The following is a 19,321-nucleotide window of genomic DNA, read 5'->3' as shown; positions in this document are numbered from 1 at the left end:
TGTGACGGAGCTTTACGATGAAAATGTTCTGCTTCACTATTTAGTTTTAAAAATATTTTTAATTAATACGAACATCATTCGCTTCTTTTAACGAGTTTAATATTTTTTTTAAAAAATTAGCAAACATTAAGTATTAGATTATGTTAATATCTAGGATAACTTTACATGTATATTTTCCTTTAAAAAAATTAATAAAATAAAAAATAGGATATACAGTTGAAAGGAAATGAGCATACATTATAGCACATATCGAAGCTTTTCTATAAATATGCATGTTAAAAACTGCACATGATTCTTTGACAAATATTGTTCTTTTACTATAATATTTTTCTTCATTTTACTTCAAAACCTTTTGCGTGCTACCTTGTTTGAAATTACACGTAGTTAGATAACAATTTATTCAATTCTCATTTTACCAAAACAGTCAAATAAGCATAAAAAAGATAGTATTCGAACTGGTAACTGTAAGAAAAATCATTCATTAGCTGTTTTCTCCTAATATGTTTTTTAAAAAAATTTCTCTAAGCCATAACATTATGTAGCAACTTAGTTCCTTACAAACAGATACATATTATAGCCGAGAGTGTCATTCACTTCCCAATTGGTGACCCTGTATTATTATAATATGATATTCTCATTCACGTGCAGATGGCAGTATCACAGAGCGGCTAACATAAAAAAGACTAGAAAGTTTTCCTCATCTCTCACGATAGATGACTCGTCCAGATAAACTAATTAAGCCACATTCCACAGTTCATTCGACAAAACATAACTCATCCACATCTTAACTCTAATGCCCATTACCAAACGAAAAGCCTGACAACAGCGTGCAGTTAAATTTCATTTTTATGGTTTTGAAACCGTACAAGTTGTTAATGGCTAAAAAAACCCATTGGTTCTGTAATCATGGTTTTTCAACCATATCAGTTGTAAACGATTTCCAAACCGCAAAGGTAAAAAATGTTCCTTTCCGTGAACTTTATGGTTAATTGAGTGGACAAACTGCTGCTGGTCTTTTTACTGTAATTTCAGAATATGAATGTTTAAGCATTGTGGTGCATTTTATACCACCAAATATCAAATTCTTAAAAATGTCAAAGTTAAAAAATATTTAAAATATTTAAAGTAGCATTAAGTTACATTTCATAAAACTAACGAAACTAGTATGACCACATAAAAACATCTGACATAGTATCCTGTCACAAAGTTTTTATTTTTAGAAAATGTTCGACAGTTAAATAAATTTTATTAACTTTTTTTCTAGGATACATTTTTTATACCATGATTGAAATAAATAAAAATGTGCTTGTAATAAAACATTTATTCTCAATAAAAGTTTCAATAACTTTCAAGGATAAGAAATGAATTATTTTTGCGTTACGTTTGAGGTTTTTATAGTGTTATCTCAACGGTACATTCATGAGAGAGGTAATGTAGATATATTTTTACTGGAAAATTTATGACACATTTTAGGAATGAAAATTCTTAATAGCTTTTTTATCCGTCATCAAAATTTCTTAAAAATACATTCCTTAAGGATTTAAGATTACTTGTAGGAGTTTTTATGTTTTAACACTCTTCAGAAATCACGCATTAACGTAAATCCAATCACAAGAGTTTGTAAAAATGTCTTCTTTAATATTTATTTTGTATAAAAACACTTTTATTTGAATATAACTAACTTTTATACGAACGGAATTTTATCCGAATATTAATTTATAAAAGAAGACAGTGCATTTTTTAGTTTTAATCTGTATTTTAATGCTAAACTTTGTGAAGTCAATGACAATATCAGAAAAGCTTTTGCTTTGGTTTAAAATGTCATAATCGAAAAATTTAGAGCAATTACGTAGAAAATTAATTGATATTAAAAAAAACTTTTTTATATTATATTTTTTAAAATACAGTTTTTATTAAATAATTTTAAAAACGTATATTTCAATTAATGATAAACACATTACATAAAGCTGCGCATGTGGTAAATCTTCACATGATTTAAAAAATTATTTTTGATCGATTCTGTAATATGGTTGCAAATTAAGCTTCACCATTTATTTTTCTATTTAATAAATTAACTTACAATAATTTCGTTCTCCTCCACTTTTAAACATTTTAAGCAAATATGTGAAACCTAAATAATCTTGCGGTGTAGATTTTAAGTATTGGTAAGGTTAGACACTTTGCTTATCTTAATTTTTATAATACAACCACCTTCATATTGTTGCAATCTAATAATTTTTGGATTTGTAACTACATAAAGGGGAATTTATATTGAATATATTTTGATTAAGTAAAAAAACTGTTTCAAAAACAAAGACATTAGAATATTTATTTAGAAGAAAAAACTTCTTAAATTTTAATCAAATTGAATTCGGTTTCTGTTTTATAAAGTAATTTGACGTATCAGTAATAAATGTCAGTTGAGTGGTAATAATAGAATTTGAGAAGATCCCATCTTACAACTATAGAAAAAATTATAAATATAATAGAAATTTTGAGTTAAAAAGAAATTTTTAAATTTGATAAAACATTAGTTTTTCCGTAACTTGCCACTATGGATATATATAGAAATAATCGAATGTAGGAATTTTTTTTTCATATAATTTATATAATAGCTAAAAATGATCTAATTCAGCAAATAATTATCCTAATGAGTGATGTATTAGTTATTAACCCTCATTTATCATAGAAAGCTTAATCAGGGTATATTCTTCAAAAATCTTACAATATTAAGGGACAAATAGTGGTAGTGGTCAAACCTTGATCATTATCATTTAATACGTTTATGATAACCCCTTCTAATTATTTTATAAAGAAATAATATCTGCATGTGTATTGTGTCTTACTTGACCTCTTAAACGTTAAAGTGGCTTATTGAAAAAGGAAATTCCTACTAACATTAACTTAATTTTCTTGCAACTAAAACCGTGGAAACCTCAATAATATTGACATGTCTACAATTGCTGTTTGCCCACACTGACCCCTTGTAGCCATCTGCTTGTGTTAGCTCATTATCCGCTAATGAAAGAAAAGCAAATCAAATTTGTCTACTAAAATGTGTAATTAGCATATTTATTCGCAATCTAATCACTCTTATTATTTAAAACGGAGAATAAAAATAGTTTAACGTCACAATTAAAACGCAAATTAAAAAGTTACTTTTCCTCGACAAAAACTAATTTTTAATTAGCTATTTAGCAATCTAGGGTTTTGTCCTATAAATAAAAATGAAAAACGTAAATCAATTTTGAAAATCTGACAATATTTACTGAGAAGTTCTGAGACAAAAATATTTTAATGTCCATAGAAGCCTTATGTCCTATCTGGCGTCCTCTTCTCTGCATGCTAATGTTCGCAAATAGTCGCAAATAATGTTCGAATTTATTTTTAAGTGGAGAAAGAACATCAATAAAATATAGTGCTGAAATTTATGTCTGAAAAATCATTATTGTGAAAAGTGGAATTAATAAAAAACGAAACCTGCTTAATTTCTGAAAAAGTTAGTTTTTTTTCTTATAGCTAAAAAATGTTATAGAGGTTCACAATGAGCAATACTACGTTATTTTAATGTTATGATTGTCACATCGATTTTATAATTATTTTCAGAGATCAGCATATTTTTTTTTCATCACTGGACGCATTAAAATAAATATTTCGTTCTTTAAGTAAAAAAAAAATAACAGCAATAGGAATTTTTTGAAAAAATTTTAATGAAATTTATTTTTAATTTGTTGATTCAGAAATATTTGGAAAATTAGTTTAGTTGCAATTAGTTTTACCTGAAATTAATTTTCAAGCAATTATATAAATACTCAGCAGTGAACATGTTCATAAAACATAAGCGTATAAATCACAATAATAAAGGTTTCAAATATTTTTAAACCAATGAGAAATTTTTTTAAAGAGTTTCACAGTATTCTCAAGATTTTTAAGAATAAAATTTAGATTTTCAGCGAGGCTGGTCGAAGCAAAATAAATAATGAAAAGAATAATATAATCCGCATTTCCAATATTAAAGAACGTCGCGTGGAAATTTTGCTAGTACTTGAAGTCCTGGCATGTATGGTTACGTGTTTTTAAATCATTTGTGGTATACGATATTTGTGGTATTTATAAAAATATTTTTCACTTGCTGAAACTATGTTTAAAAATTAATAATATATAAGTCTCTCGAAATCATTGTAAAATGACACCATTTTAAAACGTTCAGATACACAGATATAAGATTTGTGCACCTAACAATTCACAAATCTTCTAGAAATATGTCCATACCATGTGGAATTTTATCTCCAAAATCTCGAATTATAAAGAGTTCTAAGGACAAGTGATGCGAACTCATTTCAGCCGGAATGTTTTAAATAAATTATCAATCGTTTTTAAAATATAAGTTGAAAAACAAATTCTGTCCTATAATAAAAAATGGTTAAGAAAAAAAAATTTTCTTTAATAATTGAACAATTAAATTAGGAATTGGAAAAAGCATTTTTTTTTTTGCCTTATCTCCTTTTCAGAATAAAAATAAATAAATAAGACTATTTCTTGCCAATTTTTAATTCTAAAACCATTCAATAAAAACAAAGCTTATTTATATTCCTCAAAAACTTTTAAATGCGCAAATTAAATCATTCTTTAAACTACAACAAACATTTTTTCCCTCTTATTAAGAAGGAATTATAAATACGAAACAGATAATTTTGTTTCATTTTGTCTTGGCAAATGTCCACTAAAATGATTAATAGTCAGAGGTAATGATTGCTGTTGGCACAAGCCATGTTTTGGCACTTGTACTATTACACACAACTCACGGATTATCACTCTATTTGCTATCCTGTAACATAAATTAAGCAACTTGTTGAACTCCATTAGTAGCTTACGTTAAATTACACTATATTTACATTAAGTGAAACTGGTTTGTTTCATTGCTCATAGTAAAAAAAGTCTATATAGTTTTTCTGCATATTTTGTCCTAAATTTACAAAAAAAAATATGCAATTTATTTTTTAAATAATAATAACATACCATGCTTTTTATATTAATTTAAAATTATGACTTTTATATTCAAAAATGTTTGTCAAAAATTACACTTTATTAGTTTCTGTATTATTTCTGTTTAATATTTTATTAAATAAAATTACTCAATAATATACATTAATCTATTACAATATTATCGGAACATAAAAATTGATTTCTTGATATGAAAATCGATACTTCTGTGTATGAAAATTCTGTATTGTATCAATATGAGATAGCTACTGTATAGTTACTTTACGGATTAATAGGTGGCGCTACTATAGTAAGATATGGTAGAATCTTAGCGTATAAGGATTTAGGCCTAGGGTAGAAAATACCGGACAGTGGTACTTGACTTCAAAAAAAAAAAAAAAAATTAGTGACAGGTATTAGTGACAGGAGCAGTGGCACTTAGCCTTAAAAATCATTAATTTAGTGTATACCGAACTAATGTATATTGAGCAGTGGCATTTAACCTTAAAAAAACATCAGTAGAAGGAATACCGGGCAAATGTATGCTGGGCAGTGGCACTAAAAGAACACCTAAATTACTATAAATAAAATAAATGTCTATTATGCAAGTATATCACGAATTGGAATGATACCGAATATTCAATAAAGAAAAATATTATTCTATATATTCAATATTATATAAAATATTATTCTATGCAAAAATTATTCTTAAATCAAGGCTTATTCTATACATTAGCAAACTTTTGATAGAAAGACACTTTTTGATAGAAAATTAGACTTTTAGTTCTTCTGGTTTATCTAAACTCTTTTTCACCTTTTTAACTCCTACTTGACTTATCCTTCCACTCATCTTTTAACATTTCTCATTTTTCTTGGAACTTTTCCAAAAACTGCTTGAAAAACTCTTAATATTTAAAAAGATATAAATGACTTTTCAAAACTGTGTGAAAAGGTTTTCTGTCGCTTTTTGTAACTAAAAGAGCATTTTCGTAAAGTCAAATATAAAAAAGTATGTACAAGATTTAATATATTTATTTAAACTGGAAAATGTTACATTTTCAAATATTTTATATAATAAATATTTCAAATGGCTTTTGCTTATCAGGGAGCTTAACAAATCATGCCTCTTTTCTTGGTATAGTAGTTAACTAAATAAATTACAAATTCAATTTTTTTTTAAAATAAACAATATGGGTGAAACAAGTAAAGGATTTCGAGAAAAGGCCAATTACAATTCATCTAACTGTTGCGAACTGTTCTATAAAACCTAAGATATTTTTCAAAAGATTTGGTTTTTTCGAAATTATTTAAGAAACTAATTTCTTGAAGTCAAGAATTTTCTTTTTTAAAGATTTGATTTTTTTTATTGCTACACTTCTGAAATTAAACATATTTTTATTTTAGTCGGCATATTTTACCCTAATTAATCCCCCAAATAGTTTGAAATATTTATTATATGAACTGTTTTATAAATGAATACAGAATTTTTTTCAAAAGCGAGAGATAATCTTTATGATTTATAACTACTTATTGAAAATAAATTTAAACAAAAACCTAGCTTGAATAATCTTTCAAAGCCTAAATAAATAAATTTTATAAATTTGAAAGTATTTTTTATTAATTATGGAACTTGAAAATCTATACTATTTTTTATAATTAGGCGAAAGTATTTTTTATAATTAGGCCTAGATAGATTTTCTTGCAAAATTTTCCTTGTAAAATTTTTCTTGTGAAATTTTCCTTGCATAATCATTAGAGAATATTTACAACTTTTAATATCAAAATAATATAGTAAGATAAAAAACTATTAAATAATATAAAATGAAATTTTGCTTTCTGTATTATTCCTCATCTGCAGAATATTAGAAATCGTCTTTTAATTCCTTATAGTTTTCAGTCGTTATAAATTTTAATTCATCTTTTAATTTAGCGATAATCAGTATGATTTATAACTACTTATTGAGAACAAATAAAAAGAAATTAGCATAAATAATTTTTATAAAGCCTTAATGAATTAATTTTATGAATGTAAAAGCATTTTTTATTAATTAAGGAACTTGAAAATTTATACTCATTAGGCCTAAACAGATTTTTTGCTAAATTTTCCTTGCATAATAATTAGAGAAAATATATTTACTATTTTATACATCAAAACAACATAATAAGAGAAAAAATTATTAAATAATATAAAATATTTTTTTCTTGCTTTCAGTATTCTTCTTCATCTGCAGAGTCTTAGAAGTCGTCGTCTTTTAATTCTTAAGAAATCCCATAAAAGGTCATTATATTAAATAAGCTACAATTAGTTGTTAATAACAATCTATATTATAAAACTAATGATAAAAATTTCTATCAATAAGTTATTACTTTTATCGAAAACGGTAGCCATAGTGATAACCTTGTGGCAAAGAAACAGCACAAGAAAGGTCAAATGAAACACCGGCTATAAGTCTCGGCTCTCGAAATTTTACTCTTAAGCCTCGCCGTCCCCAAACTGCTTCCAAAAATGGCTCAATTCTATTAATTAAGAAACAAAATTTAAAAAAAAAGAGGGGAAGAATATTTAATACGGGGGGCAAGCAATACAGTGATCAGTCTCCCCCACGAAACAGTTTCTGGTGCCGATTTCTGCTTTGCAGTAGTGTGATCGAAGGAATCAATAACTCTGTGTCTTTACCGGTGAACGAAGTTACTATTCTGTTTTATCCTCTTCATCATGAAAAGGATAAATGAAGATGATGATAAAGATGAAAGGATAAACAGAGGGTGACAGGGGGAGAGGAGAATGAGATGAAAAATATGCAAAAAGAAATGCAACGATATAAGCGGAGATTAAAATAATGTCCTTACCTGTTCGTGTTGCTTATTTTCGGTGGTCGCCATATTGGGTAAGAGGAATTCAGGATCTGACGGTGCTCCTTCGGTTCCTGAGACCTTTATAAAGGGGGGATGGGTGTGCGATGTGACGTCACGGGAAAAGATGGCGGTGGAGACTGCAAGGATGTGACGTCAACTCCTGGAACCGTCCGCCGGTCAACGCGGAGGAGAGTTGGGGATAATTTTAATAATCACGCGCTTATTACACTCAATTATTAATAACCAACTTTATTACTTCAGTTGCAATTTGTTTAGTGATTAGTTTGTTATTATATTAATAAATATTTATTTTTGCTTGCATTTGTAATAAATTTAAAATATTTTTATTTCAATACTTGCCGCAGTTTTTTTAGAGTACGAAAAAATTAATGCGAATCCTAAATTAAAAAATATTTTTTTTGAGGGGAAAAAGATTTTGGAAATATCGGCTTTGAATTACTTTGCGTTGTTGCTCAGAAAATTTATTTTCCAAAAATTAATTCTCATCATCATCCTCGTTAGCACGACAGCCCAGGGTGTGTTTTTGGCCTTCTCGAGAGCATTTGTACGCATCGTTCTCTGTGTTGAATTAGTTAAGAATTAATTCTAGAGAATCATTATTTTTTCTGAATCTATGCATAAAAACTATTTGTTTCTTATGTTTGGTATGTGTTTTAAAATCACTCTAAATTCTCTCTAAGATGAAATCAATTATGTCCTACTAAACCCCGCTTTGTACAACTTACGCAAAAGCAGATTTTTATAAATAATTGAATTAAAATTGCATGAGATTAAAATAGTTTAATAACATTATAAAGCTTAAAATAAATTAAAATGGAAGATAATTCTAAACTTAAATATTTAAATATATAATGCATGAGATAATGTAAAATAAATATTCTAGTTATATTGTCTTTTCATTTGAAATGAAGGAGGTTCTAATTTAGAAGATGTCCTTCATCGATTTTTGCTTCTGCTTTTAATTTACAACATATTTTCTGTTTCCCATTTCAAATTCTAGACAATTATTTCACGTTGAAATAAAATGATTTCAAGTTATCTATTATGCGCATTACCAACCTTAGTAACGTCTTGCTGCCCGTTATTCTTCCTCTTTATAGCAATCACCCGCCAAGCGCTCTGTAGAGTAGGGGGTAGCGGGTTCGAATCACTCCGTAACTCTGGATGTATCTTCATGTTAACAAAAGTTTAAAAGTCGTATTTATGTAAATGAGCGCACAAGCCTGCATGCATGTGTACCAATAAATAAATGAAATAAATAAATGGTAGGCCTGCCAAACGTGGTGCGTAGCGTGGAGGTAACGGGTTCAAATCTCGCTGTTATCCTGAATGTTTCTTTGTGTTGCCCGTCTCTGTATTGCGCTATCTGTCCTTCGATTTGACAAAGGCTTGTAAGCCTTTGTCACAGCGAGCACACAAGAATGCATGTTATACCAATAAATAAATAAATACAAATCATTGGGGGCTTCCCTGACCAAGTGGTATCGCTCGAAAAACCCTGTGCAAAGCGTAGAGGTAACGGGTTCGAATCCCTCTGTTACCCTGGATGTATCTTAGTGCTGTTCTTCTCTGTATTGTGCCATCTGTCCTTCAATTTGATAATGGTTTATAAGTCTAATTGAGCACACAAGCCTGCAAATGTATATGTAATTCCAATGAACCAATAAATAAAACCAAATCCTTGCATACAAATCGTTGAATGAAGGAACTAGTCAGTCAGTTCAATTGAGTAGGGCAAAATTCTTCATTGGGAAAAGAAAAAATAGGCAAACTATCATCCAGAAATCAGGTAAATGTTTCCACTTTAAACAAATTTTTATATCTTTTAATGTCTTAATTACCTTTTCCCATTACCTCGTTAAATCATAACCTGGCTTATGCACGCTGAATTAACGAGAGCTGGAAAATCGATAGTTGAAAAGTTTGACTCCGAATTCGAACTTTTTTAAGAACTCTACTCCAACTTTTACTCGGTTGAAATTTCCCCCGAATCCTCAGGGAAATATTATTGCAAATATAGTATAAACTTAAAATTATGTAGGCAGGATTGTAGATAAAGGTATTTCATTTAAAATAATATTTTAAATTATAAAAACGCAGTTGAAGAAATAAATTTTGCAACGTGAAGCAAAAATTTTAAAAAATTTTGAAATTTTTCAAAACTGTTATAAGAAAAGAGCTATATACACACGTACACTGAAAATACTCAATTACTAAAAGATTCTTCAGAGAATATTTTGGAACTGGGTAACTATTACAAATTAATTCATTTGTATATCGTTTTAATTAACTTTTTCAAAATGAGCTAAATGAATTTGTTTTTTGGAATTCATGATTTTTTTTCAATAGTGTAATGAAACATTTGCGGAAAACGTTCAAATGTGATAAATTATGTTTGCAATAAATTCTTTTAATAACTGTCACAATATACTAGCAACATTTTTGTTCGCATACTAAATATAAATTTCTATTTATATAATTTTTATTATATCAAAAGCTTAGCTTTATCTTTTAATCTAGTCCCGCGGTGGACTGATAGTAAAGACTCGGTTTCCAGTATAACACCGAAGTCAAGCATCACTGGATGCGGTCAGTAAGCGAGTGGGTGACCACTTTGATCAGCCTGCGTAGGGACCCACGATGCGAGCTATTGGTCCTCGTTTAACCGTAAAGTGCTCAACTTCGCGGGCAGGTTGTCGGGCCACCAAAGCAGGGGAGCCATCCTCTTTATAGAGGATCAAAATTGTGATGGATGTTTCCCAGACGGTCGCCAATAGCCCATTATTCAGTTTTAGTGCGACGTAAACAAAGTACCTACCTACCTACCTTATCTTTCAATCTAATTTTTAACCAACCAGAGTCGTAATCGAGAAAATTTTTCCATATCTGAATCCTCGTCTCATATTGCACATCATTGAACTTATCGTTTTATTTATCACAAAATTAACGTTGATATCCCTAATAGTATTATCATAACGTTATTTATCACTGAGACTTTTAGATGAAAAGTTTCAAATTTCTGTTTGAAAGAATGTCTGTTATATGCAAAACTTATTTTTTTTTAACAAAAAAAATTCAACAATTTGTCAAGTCCAGTAGTAGTAACCCTCCAGCACGGCAGCAGGCGCTGCAGATCATCACACGATCTGCAGATATTTTTTGTCTCAAATTTCAAATTATAATAAACTGCTAGCAATACAGTGAAGATTTTTTTCATTTTATAGAAAATAAAGTTACTAGATGAAATAGAGATAAGAAAAAAGTAAAAACTTTTTTTTTCTATTCTCAATTATGAATAATAAATAATCGCCCCTCCCCTTTTTAAAATCGGGCACCTAAAGCAATTCATCAAGCAAACAACTTGCAAGTAGTGCTTGGAATATAAAGTTGCAGAAACTTAAGTTTAAGGAGAAAAAAATTTATTAAAGGCTCTGATACAATTATAATCACTAAAATATATGAATTCATAAGAAGCCGAAACCAATTTTCAAAAAAAAGAGGGGGGGGGGGAATGCTTTTTTTTTCTTCTTATTTTGCATTTTTTTTTTACCCAAAATGCTACTCTTCCAGATTTGAATCTGAAGTAATCTGGTTTGATATTCTGATTAGATTATATATGTAGAAGAAACTGTTTAGATATTTAGAAGCCTTAACTATGAATTTATTTCATTTCTCTTAAGTATTGTTGCGTAAGTTTCAAATTAAATTTTTAAAAAAAACGCATAAATTATGTAGATTATTATTATCTGTTCCATGTTTACAAGGGCAAATTTTATTATACTTATGTATGTTTAAGTGAGCCATATTCTAATGATAGATAGAAGAAGTTTAATCTGAAGTGTTATATTTTCGAGATATTTCTTGAATAAATCTTTAATTTGCTATCAATTTGCTTCTCTTTAGTTATTCAGATGCTTTAACTGTTTTTTTTATTCCATCTTTCTTTTAAGCATTAATATATCCAAGAAAGCATGCAACCTTACGGCAACCTTGCGTCGGAATTTTCTTATTATTATCACGAAAAGGTTTTTATTAAAAACCTTTTTTCAATAAAGTAAAAATATTGCAGTTTCAAACCTTTCATCCTAAAAGGATTAAAAGTTATTTTTTAAAGCTTTTCTAAAAAGTATTGTCACTTAGGTGAAATGGTCACTGAAGCCCATTATGACTTTTTAGCTGACGTCACACTAGCGATAGGATCAACTTGCATTGTCCATTAAAATTTCAAGACAAGGTGGATTTTAGTTCAGGATACAAGAGTTACAGAAAGGAAACCTTATAATTACCTAGATTTAAGATTATTTTCACCTTGAGACTAGCTTTATTAAAGGATTTTTTTACGCTTGAAAACCCTAAGTCAAACTCTATTTAAGGTTTTTGTATAGAAGGTTGATTTTCAAGGTTTTGGATTAGTGCGCAGAATAGAGTACATTGTCACAGATCTCGTTTTAAGGTTAGAAGGTAAACCGCATAACAAACCTTTTTAGGTTTACATTAAAAGGTTTTTGCTGAGTGAAAATAAACCTTATTTTGCTATCCGGGATAAATTACAAAGTAAGTTTAATGATAAATTTCTTGTATTTAATTTTTATCTACGATTTACAAATTCAAATTTTGCTATAATTTCAAGACTGTCAACTTTCTATGCTTTTTGAGAAAATTTATTCTAGTGGTAGCTAAGTTAATGCTTTAATGTATGATTGTTTGTTTCGTAAATTTGAAATTATTTTCCGCACCACTGCATGTAATGATTTATAAATTCATATGAAATGTAATTTTGTTCCGGCTCTCTCATAGTGAGGCTTTTAAACTGTTGTCAAAATTTGCCAAAATATCAGAAATCTTGAATTTCTAATTGAATACCACTCTAAAAAATATTTTCCAAAAATCGTAAGCAGCCTTGTAAGTTTTTTTTTCTCTCTTTTTTTATGTAAATTGGGAACCGCTGTTTTAGATCATTCGGAAGAGGATGTTTTGATCTACCGAAGTCGTTTTTGTTCATATTAATTTATGTCAATTAAAAACATAAAAGTTGAAATTTTTAAGCTAGAAGAAAGAACTTTTCGGTTTTCTTTTTCTTTTAATCAGAATTCCAAGCCCTCAAAAATTGCTCGTGACATTTGTAGTATAAATGGAGGGGTTGCCAAAACACTCGTGATTGATATGCCAAGTTTTGCTCCGATATTCATTTCAAACGACACGGTAACTGAGAGGGAAAATTAGATACTCTTTCACTTTTCAAAATTCAAAGAAATTTAAAAATACTTTTGAAACATAAGAGATTGATAAACTATTAATCCAGAATTGATATGCTATGGTCGTTTGTTGGCATATTCAACATTAGTTTGTCTAGTTGAGTCTTCCATAAAATATAGTTTATAATGACTTAAAATGATTAATATTCTCTTAACTAATTTTAATCGTTAAACTTCACTGATCAGTTTTTGAAACGCGGTTTGCGCTGTAGAAAAATGATAACGACTTTAGAGATTAATGCATTCTAAACTAGCTTAATAATTAGTCTTACAACTCCAAGTTTCCTCAAATTTTTAAAACTGCGAAAATATAGATATTTTTTAAAAAAAATATGTAGAATAAGATCTAATGATTCTTACAAATTGCTTTTATATAAAATTTTTATGTCTATTTAAAGATAGATTGAAAGAAAAAAAATGCTACATTATAAAGCTGTTATTAAAATGTTAAATAATTAACATTTTGCTGTCGTGCGTCTACTCTCAGCCATCAACGCTTTTTTACAGTTCAAGTCGTATGTCTGCTCTCAGCAACACCACAGCAAAGATGTTGGCCACAGCTTAATGAACTAACTACATATATTGCGGCGCTATAAAGTTGTAAAGAGTAAAGATTGTTCTGTAAATTAAATCAGAAAAATTAAAAACTCCGAACTAATTATTTTTGAGTCACATGTTCACGAAAACCAAGGCTTATTATTGGAGATTGCTTTGAAAGATACCCAAGATGGAGAACTATGAAATATAATTTTTACATAAAATTGAAACATAATATTGTGTTAAATATATCTAAAGTTTAAAAAAAATTAAATAAGTTTTATTTTTTCTGCGTAATCTTGCATATTATGTATTACTGTTCGTTCAACTAAAATTAATTCCGACAAGTATGACACTCGTGTATAAACTTAATACGACCTCAAAATGTTAATATCTATCTTATTATACACATAAAACACTATTGCATATGATGCATGAAGATCGTTAAAAAAACTTGTATTTTCTTTTTCGCGTTGGCAGCAATCAACTAAAACACCAAACGAGTGGGCAGACATAAGCATGAACAGACTAAGCGTTTAAACGCTTACAACCTCCAATCAGCACTTTTTATTTTCATAAACTTTTTTTTCAAGAAAAGAAAAATTCAGATGAAGTTATTTTATTAGTGTAGGTTTTTAGTCAAAATGTTTCTTCACTTACTTGGAATAGCTCCAAGAAAATCCGAAACAAGTTGAAAGAGTTTTTGAACTTTATATTTTTTATTCATATTTTTATTACAAATATTTCACCCTGTTGCGGTCTCCATAGTATTATTCCCCAGGGCTGAATAAAAACTTCAAGTCGTTATACAAAGAAAAAGAAGTAAATTAATACTATTTTTAAACAAATATAATATTGTACGATAACCGTGTATTTTAACTGAATTTATATAATTAATTGGTGAATGGAAAAATTCTATTCATGATTTAATTAAGTTCATTTTGAAAGTTTTCTTGTTAGCTCATTTAAATTTTTATAATAGTTCTTATGCTAAATTCGTTTAAAAGTTGCTGAATACTGCTATACCTCATCTTCAAAACTATTAATTTTGATGTAAGTTATGCAATTATCTTAAGTAATTTTAATTTTCGTTCTGTAAATGTTTAAATTTTAAAACTGACATTTCTTGAGATTTTCAGTCTTCGTACTTTGTCTCTTTCTGTCCTTGGACAAAAAAAATTAACATAGCTTTTATGAAATCCGTTAAATTAGTTTATTTCTTATTTTTTTTCTCTCATTTTAAGAATGCACATTTTAACACGAAGATTTATCGTAAATTCTTCGACGTCGAACTTTTAATTTATATTCAAATTTATCCATATAATTTATTTTTATAAAGATCCAGTTAGTTAATTTCGATTCTTTATGTTTATGATTCTTTTTGATATTTTAAGGAAAGAAGTTTTCAAAACTTTCCGTTGTTAATATTTTTTTTATGTTTAAAATCAAATTTTTGACAAAAAATTTTTAAAGTTTTAGTTTTAAAACTTAAATCCTTCAAATTTTACAATCCCTTGGTAAATTATTCTGCATTGGTACAAACAAAGCAACATTTTAGGAAGCGGTTTCTAAAAAGTGTCTTTAAAAAATTTTTTATTTTATTTAACATGAAATGGATAAGCAGAAAATATGACTTTCTTTAAACTTTTCATAAAAACTCATTCAAGATTGGTTCTCGTCTATTTATGGTCATTCAGTTTTTTTCTTATTAGTTCATTAAATAATTTTTCCGGCTCATATTAACTGTGTAAGCAATATATTCATTTATTTTCGTACATTTCATTTGCTTACTATCTACAACCAATTTTTCTAATAAGTTCTTTTTCTTTGTTCTGCAAATATATTTTTCTTCGACATTTCACATAAGTTCAGTAATTTAATCAGTTTTTTTTAATTAGTTCATGTAATTTCCTCAAGATTGGCTCAATATTTAATTTTTCGAACTATCTTATTTATTTTATTTAGTAAGTCCATTAAATTTTCCTAACCCATCCAACCGATTCTAATAGATATAATTTTTCTTTCGAAGTCACTTATTATGTTCAATAGAATCATTTGATTTTTCAATTTTGCTCATTTAATTTGCTAAATAAGGCCATTCAATTTGCTAGTTGGTTCGTTTATTTTAAGAGTGAAATTTTTTCTAGCTAATTTATTTAATTTGTTTTCAGTAAGTTCACCCATTTTTTTTTTCAATATTTTCATGCATTTTTTTGATTTATTGAATTATATCTCAATTAACCCATACAATTATTCGAAAAGATTCATTTAATTTGTTTAAAAAGTAAGTCTAAATTTGTTTTTAATAATTACTTCATTTAATTTGCTAAATAACGTTATTCAACTTTCTTAGTTAGTTCATTTATTTTATAGGTAACCTTTTTTCGTGCTCATTTTTTTAATTTGTCGTTTTTTTCAGTGAGTACATTCAATTTGTCTCATTTATTTAATTTTTTTAGTAATTTCATCCAATTTATTTTAGTTTACTTAATTGTATTTCAATTTGCCCATCCAATTATTCAAAAAAGCTCAGTTTATTTGTTAAGTAAGTCCATTCTGTAATTCAAGAAAGTCTATATTTTATATATTTTGTAAGTCCATTCAGTAAATCCAATTGGGCAAGTTTCTTTTTAATTTCTTCAGTAAGTCCAAACAATTTCAGTTAAATGTCTTAATGCCTTTAATAAGTGTAAACAAATTTTCTTGTTAGTTCATTTTATTTGTTTTGATAATTCAAATTGTTATGTGTGTTATTTTACACTTTAATGTTTTTTTTTCTTTTAATATCTTCTGCAATCCATCTAGTTTTTTTTTCTCTTTTAATATCTTCTGCAATTACAATCTAGTTTTTTTTTTTCCTCCGTTCTTTTTTCAAGATAATTTAAAGTTTTTTTGCAAGTTATTGCATTAGTTAAACTACTGCACTATATCTCTATCCAAAATGGATTTCAAGAACTGAAAATCTGATAAACAGAGTCATTATTTTCGGTTAAAAAAAATTTATTCCCTCTCAGGACTTTAGAAACAATAATTTATGAGATGAAATCAAGTTTGAAACAGAAATATTTGTCCCTTGTGAAGAAAAAAAAGTTTGCTTTTTACTACGCCATTCTCTTTAGGGAAATTCTCTTCTGTCCAAATAGTAGAAANTTCATTTCATTTGTTTTCTAAGATAATTCAAATTGTTCTGTGTGTTATTTTACACTTTAATGTTTTTGTTTTTTTTAATATCTTCTGCAATTACCATCTAGTTTTTTTTCTTTTAATATCTTCTGCAATAACCATCTAGTTTTTTTTCTTTTAATATCTTCTGCAATAACCATCTAGTTTTTTTTTTCATATCTTCTGCAATTACCATCTAGTTTTTTTTTTCTTTTATTATCTTCTGCAATTACAATCTAGTTTTTTTTTCCTTCGTTCTTTTTTCAAGATAAGTTATTGCATTATGCAAGTTATTGCATTAGTTAAACTACTGCACTATATCTCTATCCAAAATGGATTTCAAGAACTGAAAATCTGATAAACAGAGTCATTATTTTCGGTTAAAAAAAATTTATTCCCTCTCAGGACTTTAGAAACAATAATTTATGAGATGAAATCAAGTTTGAAACAGAAATATTTGTCCCTTGTGAAGAAAAAAAAGTTTGCTTTTTACTACGCCATTCTCTTTAGGGAAATTCTCTTCTGTCCAAATAGTAGAAATTTAGATGTCCTATAGATCTTAAGGTTGTGAACAAAAGTATTCTTTTAGGCTTATAACTCTTCTGTTATCAATTTTATTGATGATACTGTTGGAATTAATAAAAAAAGTTAACTTTCACGTAAAAAAAAATTTCTTGTAATGCATCAGATCATCTAAAGTAGAAGGAGTTAATAACTTAATTATTACTGCTTCTTCTACCAGTACTACAGCCGGTTGCCGGCCTTAGCGTGTCAAATGGCCTATTTCATATCAATCTATCCAACGCGAGTACTCTATTTGTTTAACCTTATTCTGCCGTGAAATTGAAAAAACAACGTAAAGTGCTTTTCGATAGATTTTGAAAAAAGTGGCGTCGCAATTATTTTCTTTCCTTTACAGATGTAATGAACACGAAAATAAACTTTCAGAAAACTGATAAAACAAAATTAATTTTTTTTTAAAATTATTTTGAGATATGTAGCTTTCGATACAAAAATGTGAAATAAAAATCTAAATTTTAAATTTTTTCCTCGCATTGATTTTCCGGTTGCACTGCAGTAACTTTTCCCCTCTGGCTTGTTGAAAGTTTTTTTTTATTTTTCTGCGGGGTTTTTATTGTTTAATATATAGATCATATTATCCGCCGTATTTTAATTACCTTAACTATATTTGTATGAAATACACTGCTTGAATTTTCATTCTAAAATTATGGCAGAATAACCGGCAGCAGTTTGTCCATCCGATTAACCGTAAAGTTTACAGTAAAGAATATTTTTCACCTTTGCGGTTTTGAAACCGTTTACAATTAGTATGGTTATAAAATCATGAATACAAAATTATACAGTTTTTTAACCATTTACAACTATCATGGTTTCAAAACCGTAAAAAAAGAAATTTATCTGGACATGGGGTTAGATAATGGGCATTGGAGAATGCAGGCCTCTGAAAATTCTTCATGTGTGTTAAAGGGAATAGAGATGTCATTGCAGGGACTCGAACCCCCGTTCTGTCAGTCATGAGTAGGACTGGGCTATAAATCGATGTATCGGGACATATCGATTTAACGCCTATATCGGCAAGTCGATACAACGACTTTCGTTCCAGGCGATGCATCAGATTTCTGATGCATCAGAAATCTGATTTAAGTCTTCGAGGAAAGACGATATAGCGATATAGCGATATAAGACACGCAAGGATCTTCCCTTAAGTTCCGATGCCGACTCGGGGTGTTCGTTTCGTTATGTTGAAATGGCCTTGATTAATTAACGGTAGAATCAGAACCAGAGTTTTGAGAATACTATATCGTGATCTCGCATGTTCGTTTTCACACCTCTTAGTTTTTCTTTGTCGCGACTTGATATCATTTCTTGTAGATTATTTTCAGTGGGACTAACTTCGTGATCGCTGCCTTTGCCTTCTTCTGAACGCAATCTATTATTGAAAAGAATTTATAAGGAGTTTCGTCATTAATTAGGTAATTTTTTTTCAACAAAACTTTTTCTTATTTTTAAATTTGAAAATTATCGGAAATCTAATTTAAGGCGCCCATAAAGAATATGACCGAGTTACAAAGTAATTAAATTTGTTAGGTTTTTTTCTTTTCTTTTAATTTATTAAAAACTTTTTGGATAAAACTTCTAATAATTTAATGGGTTTTTATTACTGATTTTAAATTTATAAATCTTGAGTTGCTTTTATTTTTAGAAATAAAGTTAAAACAAAACTTATTTTTTGTCATTTGGATTTGGACATAAGTCAATCAACTTCGTTTATTCAAAAAAATTTGAAAGGTTTGCGAATTTTATTCATTTTTTTCGTTTTATTAGAGAGTACAATCAGTTTTTTTAAATTTTCCTTTAATATTATTAGTTAATTAGCTAAATATATTATCGAATATCACAATTCTTTTGTTTTTATTTTTAAGAAATTAAACCTTACTTTGTTTTTCGTTCATAATTCGGTCATTATTCAATTTAATGTAATTATT

At 28.0% G+C, this 19,321-nt stretch overlaps 1 protein-coding gene across 4 annotated transcripts in view; it reads right to left on the bottom strand.

Annotated features, from left to right (window-relative positions):
• LOC107439305 (sodium/potassium-transporting ATPase subunit alpha) overlaps positions 1-7,968 on the bottom strand; it is a 123,609-nt gene extending 115,641 nt beyond the window's left edge. For 2 of the 4 annotated variants that reach the window (XM_071177037.1, XM_016051862.3), the window contains exon 1: positions 7,834-7,960. Coding sequence is in view for 2 of the 4 variants with exons in the window: in XM_016051861.3 (XP_015907347.1) it covers positions 7,834-7,866 (33 nt within the window). In the remaining 2 variants the exon portion in view is untranslated. Of the gene's footprint in view, positions 1-7,833 lie in introns of all 4 variants that reach the window. The other 2 variants (XM_016051861.3, XM_016051860.3) reach the window with 2 other exon arrangements.
• Positions 7,969-19,321: the final 11,353 nt, after the last annotated feature.

This window comes from Parasteatoda tepidariorum, chromosome 1 (assembly GCF_043381705.1).
Source record: "Parasteatoda tepidariorum isolate YZ-2023 chromosome 1, CAS_Ptep_4.0, whole genome shotgun sequence".
Classification (NCBI taxonomy): domain Eukaryota; kingdom Metazoa; phylum Arthropoda; class Arachnida; order Araneae; family Theridiidae; genus Parasteatoda; species Parasteatoda tepidariorum.
The sequence above is the reverse complement of the archived record's forward strand: the minus strand, read 5'-3'. Positions and strand labels throughout refer to the sequence as shown.